Below are 11517 nucleotides of genomic sequence, written 5' to 3' on the forward strand. Positions count from 1 at the left end.
TATCATATATCAATAGTTTTGAATGATAAATCTACAAGAAAAATAGGTACGGGGTAAAAATATAAAAAGGTAGGATAAAGAATAAAATATGATTATTAAATAATAAGTAAAAACAAAATAAGAAGAAAATATTTAGGTAACAACACGATCACACAAAATCAATCGTTACACAAAATATAAAATAAAACTTTTCATCGCCTGAGAATATTTAAACTAATAATAAAAATACAATAAAATAAAATGGGTAACAATCATCCAAATTAACAAGATTCCATGCATACAATAGAAATGCCAAAAGTGATATTTTTAAAGTTACATTTTTTTGCTATCCCCCAAACTAGATCTGCTTTGTCAATCCTCCATGGAGCTTCTGTTATGGAAAAACTTCATTACAACTCAAAAAATCTCAAGAATACTCATACTTCTAGCTTTAACATTAATCATTCTCCTAATTATTCCTCTTAATTACCACCCTTCGTATGTCACAAATATATTAAACGTCCATTATCAAGTCCATAAGAAATACTGTAATATTTTTAGAGGAGAGTGGATTCCAAATCCAGATGCTCCTTATTACACGAACAACACATGTATCGAGATCCACGATCACCAAAATTGTATGAAATATGGGAGGCCCGATACGGAGTTCTTGAAATGGAGATGGAAGCCCAAGGGATGTGAGTTGCCCATCTTCAACCCATTTCAATTCTTGGATATGATGAGGAACAAATCATTGGCATTTGTTGGAGATTCAGTTGGAAGAAACCATATGCAATCCTTAATATGTCTCTTGTCCCAGGTGCCATATACTCTTTTACTGCAAGCCTCGTTATAGTGATAACGTTTGTTTGAAAATATTATGGTTGTTATCGTGAGGTGCTGTTATAATATGTGTATATTGATTTTTGATGTTTAGATTTCATTTAGGTGTAATAAACAAAAGTACGTAGAAAATAGAAAAAGTATGAAAGGAAAAAAGGCAAACACCAATAGCCTTTCCCCTTGAAGTTATGATCATAACTAATGGTCACCATTTAAATATAATTGTTTTCTTTTGGATATACATATTTAAAATTTACTATGTGCCTGATTAATGATGATTATCATAAATATTTTAGTTTATACAAATATACTATGAAGGGGTGGTATATAATTTATTATATCAATAGTGTAATGCAGAAGATTATAACGATACACCCTTTATAAAATTACCCCTTCCGATCCTTTCTTTGTTGGATGAAAATGACTTGTAGTGTAATGCATAGGATTTTCTTTTTCCCTAGATAACAGGGCAGAGGTTAGGTGCATGGAGAGGAAGGTTTGGTTTACCATTAAGGTTAAAGTTTAATTAGGTGAAGATCTATGATAGGAACCAATAAGGTTCAAGTTTAAATTGCTAATATTTTTTTCCTCAAAAATTGTTAAAACGAAATTCACAATGACATAGGGTGTGTTAGTAGGAAGGAAAATGTTTTCTACCAAGAAATAAGTATTTTGCATGAAAATAAGTGGATTTTTTTTGTTTGTGTTCAATATATAAACAAAAAGTATCTCTCTCTTTCTTTTTTTCTCTTTCTTTCTCTCTCTATATATATATATAATTGAGAAATAAATATTATGGGAGGTGGGAGTAGGTTTTTGTGGTGGCGGAGTTGGGCTACGGGGTGGAATAAAGATGAGGTGGACACAATCAATATAAAATATTTACTCATGAAGCTTGTTTTTTCCTATTTCAACTGAGAAAGTCATTTTCCTCTTTTTTGAAAAACTTGTTTTTTCAAAAAACACACCAAATATGAAAAAAAATTATAAAATATTTTCCACCGTACCGAACACACCAATGACCATTGGCGTTCTCAAAGTGGTTAATTTTAAAGCTTAGTGAAACAAAGTCACTATCTTTTTAAGAAGTTTCCTATTTCATTTATCATATTCTTATTTTGTAAAATAAAAAGAAAGGTACGTACAACATTGCGAAGTATATCATATTGAAGCTTAATCAGTTTTTTTTTCCTTCATATTTGGTAGATCTAAAGTTTTTTCATATTAAATTATATCCTCAAATGACGACAACTTTTTCCTTGAAGAATCCAAGATTCACAACGTGGGTTCTCACATGACGTTATTGTTATTATTGAGAGAGAGAGGGAGAGAGAGAGACTGATTTTGATTTGAACAACTAAAGGATTTCAAAGATGATACTGTAAACAATAAATTTTTGAGCCGAGAAAAATAAATAATCAAGACCGGAAAATTGGAGTAACAAAGTGTAATATTTGATTTCAAAATGTAATGCGGTTACAATCTCTATAATAATCCTCTGATTCTTCAAATAACATGAAACACGTTGAACTTGAATTTGAATTTGATTTAGAGTCAAGGGCTTGAATAGCTTGATCTTGAATCTACGTCTTCGAATTTGGATTTGAATTATTCGTCACGAACACTTGTATGGTTATGACGAACGATAAATATGAACAAGTAACTTGATCTCAAACTTTTTGATATTTGTCTTCGTTCTTGATCTTGAACTTGAGCTTGAATTTGATTGCTTGAACTTTGTAGCTTTGTAGAGAATTTGCGGCCTTTGATCCACGAGCTCTCTTCTTGCTTCTTGTTCTTCCAAAAAAAAAACCTTTCAGAATAATGAGGACCCCTATTTATAGTTGTAGGGAGTGGTATGAGGGTGTGATTTGATTGGTTGGTTTGAACTGACCAATCAGATTTCTTTGTTGAAGAGTTTTAATTTTATTGGTCAGAACATGTCACAAAGACACGTGGCATTATTCTAGTGGCTCATTTAATTTGACTTAGATTGCCACATAACTTTGACATGTGACATGATTTTAGTGGTTTATTTAATTTGACCTGGATTGCCACCTAACTTTGACACGTGGCATGATTTTAGTGGCTTATTTAATTTGACTTGGATTGCCACCTAACTTTGGCACATGGCATAATTCTAGTGGCTTATTTAATTTGACTTGGATTGCCACCTAACTTTGGCACATGGCATAATTCTAGTGGCTTATTTAATTTGACTTGGATTGCCACATAACTTTGATATGTGACATAAAAATGGGCCTCTAGGATGAGATGATATTGAGCTTAACAAAGTGGAGTCATCTTTATAGCCCAAATTAATGGATTTAGTTTTTTTAATTAAATCCACATTTATTGAGCTTAAATAATTGACCCAATTTTATTAATCCAAAATATTTATTTGGACTAATATATCTTGAATTTAATATAAATTGAACCATTCTACAAATTTATATTTAATAAATTGTAAATGATTACAGATACATTTTTATATTTAAAAACTTTTTAATTTGATTTCTCATTTATCATGCTCTTATACTCATAAAATGTCAAGAATGCTTAAGACGACAAACTTGGAACTACCGTTGATACAAATTTTCTTTTCACTAATCGAACACAAAGGTGTTTTCCAATGTGAATCCTTGGGAAATTTATATTATATATAAAATATGATTTTTCCACTCATTTTCTATCGAATCAGCTCACTGAAAAAATGCATGATAAAAAATAAATTTTCACTGAAATAATGAGAAGCTTTCTAATTTTTCATTTACTAATTTTTTTTTCTTTTTCTTATCAATACAATCAAAATATACTTGGAGAACCACTAACATTTGTCATGGACAATAGGGGTGAAAATAACATTTTTTAGTAGTGTTTATCCCCTTTTTACATATTGTCCCATCAAACATGTGGAGAGTAATAAGCAACTAATTTCCTTTGTTTAATTTCTTCCATGTTTTTCCCTTTTTACAGGTAGAACATCCAATGGATATCTCTCCCACTCCTGATTTCAATTTCAAAAAGTGGAAATACATAACATACAACTTTACCCTTGCAACATATTGGTCACCATTCTTAGTCAAAATGGATGAAGTAGATTCTGATGGTCCAAGGCATGATGGAGTCTTCAACATTTATCTTGATGAAGTTGACAAAAAATGGACAAGCCAAATCAATGATTTCAACTATGTCATCCTTAACTCTGGCCATTGGTTTAGTAGATTGAGTAACTACTATGAGAAAAATCAACTAGTTGGTTGTTGGCATTGTGGACTAAAAAATATTACTCAACTCCCAAATTATTATGGGTACAAAAGGGTATTTAAGACAGCTTTAAAAGCCATCAATAGTTTAGACAATTTTAAGGGTACAGCTTTTGTTAGGACATTTGCACCTTCACATTTTGAAGGTGGAGAATGGAATACAGGTGGGAATTGTTTGAGGAAAATTCCATTTACAAGTAATGAAAAAACTTTGGATGGTTTAGATTTGGAATTTTACAATTCTCAATTGGAAGAATTTAGGGAAGCAGAGAAAGAAGGTAAGAAAAGGTTTAGATTGATGGATATAACACAAGCCATGTTGTTGAGACCAGATGGTCATCCAAGTAGATATGGGCATTGGCCAAATGAGAATGTTGTGTTGTATAATGATTGCGTGCATTGGTGTTTGCCTGGTCCTATTGATTCTTGGAATGATATCTTGTTTCATATGTTGAAGATAGAGCAAGATGTATTTTAATTTGAGATAATATGTTGATGATGTGGCTCTGGCATAAGAAATTTGATCATTAAGTTATTTGTACTTCGGAGTTATTCACATACATTTCAATTACTTTACTATAATAAAAATAAACTTATAACTTGTGTTATAATAGGTAAAGTTCTAAATTAACCTAAGAATGTGTTATATTATTAAGATTGACTTGATGTTTGATGATTATTTTTTTTATATAGGATTTAAGTTATCAAGACTACGTACTAAAAAAGTAATCTTGATCCTAAGGTCTGAAGGAGTGAAGGTAGGCTTGATCAATTCTAAATTGAGACCCAAATGACTGAATTTTGAAACTTCATCATGTCTCATGCACGTCTAAAATTTAATTTCAAAATATCTAAAATTTAGGGTGTGTTTGGTACGTAGGAAAATATTTTCTTGGAAAACAAGTTAGTTTCTAACTTAGTTTCTCATGTTTGGTTGGTGAGTGAAATATTTTTCGAAAAATATTTTCTATTGTTTGGTTAGTGAATGAAAATATTTTTTTTAAAAAAATATCTTTTATTTTTTACTAGAGAGTAGAAAATACTCCCCCCGTTTAAAAAAGAATGACCTCCTTTCCTTTTTAGTCTGTTTCAAAAAGAATGACCCCTTTCTTTTTTTTGGTAACACCTTTCCACATGGCATGTTTCATGCCACAAGATTAAAAGATATTTTTGTACATTTGACATAACTTTAATTTAAGACCAATAGATCAAAAAGTCTTCTTTATTTTCTTAAACTTTGTGCCAAGTCAAAGCTAGTCATTCTTTTTGAAACGGATGGAGTAATTTTTAGGAAAATAGTTTCTGACATGAAAATCAATCCTAGTACTTGACTCGGGATCCGACCCCGACATATGATGTGGGACCCAACTAGACTTTCAATCCAATATTTGACTTCCAAATTTAGACTCGATCCCGATTTTCGAATCAAAATCCGACCACACCCGACTTCAAACCTAACTTTCAAATAATTTAATGTTTTATAAAATTAATTTTTCAACTTTTTTTGTTAGTGGGGCGGGTTGGGGGGCTTGCGGGGGGGGGGGGGGGTAGGGGTTAGGTGTGGGGTTAAAAATAAAAATTTTAAAACTTGAAATATTTTTGAAAAATAATTTTTTAAATTTTTTTTGTGTGTGGGTGGGTGGGGGAGGCTAGTGGGGTGAGGGGTGGGGGCTGGCAAGGGGGTCGGGGTTAGGGTTGCGGTGAAAAAATAAAAATTTTAAATTTGAAATATTTTTCAAAAATAAAATTTTAAATATTTTTGTGTCTAGAGGGGGCTGGTGGGGTGTCAGGTGGGGGGAATGATAAGAGGTGGGATAAAAAAATGAAATTTTCAAAAATATTTTTTTTGTGTGTGTGTCGTGGGGTGGGTGGGGGGATAAGGGGTCGGGATAGGGATGAGGTAAAAAATTGAAACTTTCAAAATTTAAAATATTTTTCAAAAATAATTTATTAAATTTTTTTGTGGAGTGGGGGGAGGAGAACTTGTGAGGTTGGGGGGATGGTAGGGGAGGGGCGGGTGGGGTAAAAAAAATGAATTTTTTAAATTTTTAAATATTTTTTTAAAAATAATTTTAAATTTTTTTGTGGGGATAGGGTGGTCGGGCTAGGGATCGGATAAAAAAAATTTAAATGTGAAATATTTTTCAAAAATAAATTTTTAATTTTTTCATAAAAAAGAAATTTTAAAATTTATTTTTGGGGGGAGAGTGGGATCGTGATAGGGGTGGGGTAAGAAGAAAACATAGTAATTTGAGGTTAGACGAGAGTTTTGGAAAATTTATAGGGGTGGGGTAAGAAAAAAAACATAGTAATTTGATGTTGGAGAAGAGTTTTGGAAAACAATTTCCTTAGTTTTTTAAAGAAAGTCATTTTCCTTGAATTTGAGGAAAATAAGTTGATTTGAAAAATATTTTTCAAAATATTTAAACCAACCAAAAATGTGAAAATTGGAAAATATTTTCTGAAAAATATTTTCCTTCGTACCAAACACACTCATAAATATTTTATTATCTTTGACTTTTCAAGAGGCCATTTTTGCACTTTCCCCATCGAAGCTCGAAGGTACAACGTATCCAGTGGTGCATGATTTCAAAAGGCCATTTGTGCACTTTTCCCATGAAAGGCATACGCCATAATTTTTCATAAGCAGTATTACCATTTAAAGGAGTGTGCAAAACAAAGTGCAGGCTAATATGTTTTAAAGCATTGAGAAAATGAAAGTGTAAGATAAAAAAGACAAGCTTAATCATGTTTGAACCTCGAACGTATACAAAAATATATGTAGTCATACAAGTAATATAGTGAATCTTTTTAGGAGTCGGATGTCGAATCTACATAGATAAGATTGCTTAGGAAATAACTAACTCAAGTTAAACAATTAGGATGAACAAGCACGATTGTAAACAAAAGAAGTTGATGCTCTGTAACTTCTAACGTAAAGTAAATTGAGCGAGGATGTTAGTGCTTGGGTTGTAAATAATGAGAGGGGAATTTCAGGGCCAAGGGGTACTTCACAATTATGTATATCACTAAGTTCTTTATTGGTTAAGTTGCCTATCCTATTTGTGAATTCACGGGTTGAAAATATGGTTATGGTCTCCTTATGAGCCTCTAACCTTCTATCAAAATTTGGACACCTAACTACATCATTGAATGGGGATAGACCAATTAATTCTGATGCATTAAACTATCTTCCCATATATGAACCAAGAGAGGCGATCTAGGTATATCCCTTTCCTAGGCACAAATCTATCTTTAATTCTAATTAAAATTCATTCCTTATGCTCTTCGTTCTAACTTAAGATTTTGTCTCCTGAGTTCACAAAAGGTTTATAGATTTACTCTAATGATAGCTAAGCATTAAAGTAGTATGAGCAAGAACATAAGAACAACCAATAATGATAAACCACAATAACCAACTCAAAATAATATTATACAATCATGTTTCATAGCCTCAACCCTAGAAACGAGGGTTCTAGCAGCTAATGATTCAAATAACAATTGTATGGATTGGAGAATTCATACAAGAACTAAAGTAATGAAAACAGAAAAGAAAGAACCCTAAAAATCTCCTCAAAAGTCGTACAAGTCTTCACCAAGTAGAGAATAATTAAAATAAAACATAAGTATCCTATTTATACTAGAAAATGATTTCTCGCCAATGGGTGATAGCTCCATGGCACGCTTCCATCGTGAAGGCTTCAGTCTAGTGATGCTTAAAATTTCTACTCAGCTCCGTGGCATGCTTTCATCACAGAGCTGGCTGTCTCGTGAGACTCGGGAAAAAATCCTACGAAGCTGGTTCACTAATGTGTTATTTTTCCTTCAACTTCAACCTTCTTGATTTTTTATCATGTCACACTCATTCATTAGCTTTAAATTTCACTCCAATTCATTCCCTCTTCAAGATTTTCTTTTTTGTCTTCAAGTTAAGCTCAATTCATATACAATTCGATTTTACACAAAACCCAATCACATATGTTAGTTGAGACACAATCACTAATTATCATGAGAATACAATAGAATTTATTCTAGAACTAATTAAGCTATAATATGGGTATAAAATAGTATTTGAATGTATAAATATATCCAAAATCAGTGGGCATGGTCAATGCTCGAACCATTGTTTCTCCCAAGCGAACACATGTCTTGGTGTACTACTATACTAGATGTTGTAATACTATGCGAAAGCTTTCAAAAGATGAGCATACAATAACTTTTAGAAAATGATCTAAATAAATTTAAAGCAGAAATCTAAAATGTTGTATAGTATAAATTTTTATAAGATAATGTAAAACTATAGCTAAGCTAACTCATTTATGAAGACTCTAATGTATTAAAAGTAGGTGTTGGAACAAGATCCCCAGCTACCTGAATACTCTACTAGAAATGTCTAATAACTACTAAAATCCTAGATAAATTGGAACCTTTTGAAAGCAAGAAGATCTCACCAAAAGTCGGAAGAAAGTGAGATCCTAGTGATGCATTTGCTGCCCATCTTGAATACCTGAATCTGTATCTTTATATTTGATGCAGCGTCGAATGACGCCAATACATGAAATATAAAGTATATAAATTATCTGAATGAAATCACTGGCTAAAATTGAAGATACTGAGCTAAATGAGCAAGTCTGAAGATAGAGTGAAATATAATCAACTGAATAGTAAAGCGTGCATGTGTACTTTAAAACCAAAATTTCATAACTGAATATATGCAATAATAGCAAATAGTGAAAATAATATAATTTACATTTCTTGAGGAGTTTCTATTACTGATACCATCACGTGAGCCTCATGATGATATAACATTTTTTCCACATTGTTAGAGTCATCATATACCTTTCTAGGGTAAAGAACGAACTAATTAACTAATGGATCCAATTTCTAAGCCCTTATGAAGGGATTTTTGAATAGTTGTCTAAATCAACAACACGATCCTATCATACGTTGATAGGCAGTTCTGGGGTTTGGATAGTCTGAACCCTTATTCAACTTGGTGCTTAATAGTACTCCCAAAATAATACAATAATGCTCAAGAACTTTAAAGTTGTACAAACTTAAGGAAAAAAATCCCACATTAGGAGAATTGTTATTTTTTTTTTGAGTCTATGCTCAACAATACTTTTTTAGAAATGAACTGAAGTTGCTTTAAAATTAACTATGCTTACTGAAAATCCAATTATGTTTTCTCAAAGCTGAAATATGCTTTCTTTAAATAGGAACATGCTTTAAGTATGCTTTCTTTAAGAATCTAATTTTTCTTTCTTTTTGAAGTAATGTAGTTGAAGATATATATACATTTTTGAACTCTTTATTGAAAAATTTCTTCAAAACTTGTAATATACTTTAGTCATGAAAATAATGTATGCTTTTTTTAAAGTGGGACATACTTTGAATATGCTTTCTTTAAGAATCTAACTTTTCTTTCTTTTTGACATAATGAAGTTGAAGCTATATATACATTTTTGAACTCTTTATTGAAAAACTTCTTCAAAACTTGTAATATACTTTAGTAATGAAAATAATGCATATGAAATATATTATGACAAGGTGTTTAAATAACATCAGCTAAGAAGGGCCCATTTGAGAAAATAATCACGAATCATCAATCAATAATCCTCAATGAATATAAAATACATTAGTTTCAATAATAAAATTCAACAATAAGATGTTTGCATTAGAGAAAATTTGAATTCATAGGCTTTGGGATAAAAATAATAGGTATGATCTTACTAACTAAAACTGTAGATATAGGGTGTAAGGAAGAACTGAGTTCCTCACTATAATAGTCTTATATACCTTAGTGATGAAACTTGATGAACAACCTTGAAAGAGAAATCCTAACTTGGCATTTTTTTACAATACTTGACTATTGAAGTTTGGGGAGAGAATGAGAGAGTTTTTAATAAAGAAAATTAATTATCTAACACTCCTAAGACATTTTTAAGTCGTTCAAATAACTCGCCAAAGAGATTTGGAAAAATATATCCCCATTTAAATAAAATTGAAAAAATTTCACATCGTACAATGAAAATGAGGAATCGTAATTCCATTTGACGGATCGTGGATCAAATAGTTGTCACGATCCAAAATCAGATCATGGTGGCACCTACCATAAATTCCTTAGTAGGCAAGCCAAAATTCAAACCTGAAGTGATAATAAACTAAAAAATAACTATCTAGAAGTAAATAGAGACATAGAATAGGGACCATGAGAACCAAACTCCGAATCTGGTATCACCGGTACAAAAGTATCTAAGTATAAAAAGGGACTATATACAATAATATTGCCTAATAAAAATATTAAATACATAGACAGTACAAAAAAGGGAGAATAGTCAGTCTTTAAAAGCAAAGAGCTTACACGATCCAGCAACGACAGCCTCAGGAGATCTGGAATCAGTGAGGGTGGCTCGTACTAGGAGCTGCATCAGAAAAAGATGCAGAAGTGTAGTATCAATATCAAATTATGGGGTATCTAGTAGGCATCATAGGTCGATCAAGCTCAGATAGAAACTATATAAATAAGAGAGGCGCGATAGTGCTAACTCTGAAAGTTAAAAGCTAAGTAAAAGTCATACTCACAAGCACTGGTATTGAAGAAAATAGTAAGAAAATTCACACCAACACACAAGTCTATCAGAGAGTGGCACATGATATGAGATGTTGCAATGCACATGTGGCCATTGCATAAAAGTAAAAAGGCCCTAAATTGCCTCGCTGGCTACCCTATAGGCTCCTTGAGACATTCTGTTGATCCACCAGAGGTCACCAACATATTCAATAAAGTAATCAAAATTCAATTTGTGGGTTATTAGAGCTCATCATGTACACAATGCATGTAGTTCAACCTGAAATCATCCTTTTGGTTCATAATACCATGAAAATATAGTTCATCTCTCAACAAATCATAGAAATTAGTATGTTTAAAGCAAAAAACCTTTCAAGTCAAATTTTTGAAAAATAGTGATTTTCCTCGAAATATTCATGTCTTCGCAGTAAAACCAATAAGTTTAAAGAAAACATCTCTTCAAAACAAAACCCCCCAAGAAAATGATATAATTTCGTTCAAACTTCCAAACTCTCTGAGTAAATCAATAAATACTCCCTTGGAGCCCAAAACAAATAAAATCTAGGGCAAAAACTATTTTTAAGGATCTAAAAACCACACTTTCTTATTTTCATCTCAAAGCATGTCAAATACAAATGTCATGTGTATAAATGCATGCTAAACACAATCAACCCATTCACAATACATTCACACCAGATAATTAGTAGGGTAAACACCCATCACAGTACAATCATACTAACCTGAAACTTCAGGTTGACCACCACCTATACAATCCTTAGCTTGATGACCCGACTTTCCATACCTAAACCATCCATTCAAACCGCTAAGCAGTCTCCCTTATGATTCCTCCCATACTTC

The 11517-nt window shown here is 31.8% G+C and overlaps 1 protein-coding gene across 1 annotated transcript; it reads left to right on the forward strand.

Moving 5' to 3' along the window:
- Window positions 1-361: 361 nt before the first annotated feature.
- Window positions 362-4587, forward strand: LOC129895955 (protein trichome birefringence-like 19). The gene is made up of 2 exons (XM_055971747.1): window positions 362-799; window positions 3799-4587. Exons 1-2 carry the CDS (start codon window positions 362-364, stop codon window positions 4564-4566), a joined length of 1206 nt encoding a protein of 401 aa, XP_055827722.1. The 3' UTR covers window positions 4567-4587.
- The last annotated feature ends 6930 nt before the right edge of the window (window positions 4588-11517 follow it).

Source organism: Solanum dulcamara, chromosome 7, assembly GCF_947179165.1.
Source record: "Solanum dulcamara chromosome 7, daSolDulc1.2, whole genome shotgun sequence".
Lineage (NCBI taxonomy): Eukaryota > Viridiplantae > Streptophyta > Magnoliopsida > Solanales > Solanaceae > Solanum > Solanum dulcamara.

Excerpts from the sequence above, each read along its gene's own strand:
- LOC129895955 (XM_055971747.1), top strand. The coding sequence starts at position 362 with ATGGAGCTTCTGTTATGGAAAAACTTCATTACAACTCAAAAAATCTCA. Across the intron at positions 800-3,798 it reads TAATATGTCTCTTGTCCCAG|GTAGAACATCCAATGGATAT; the intron begins GTGCCATATACT and ends CCCTTTTTACAG.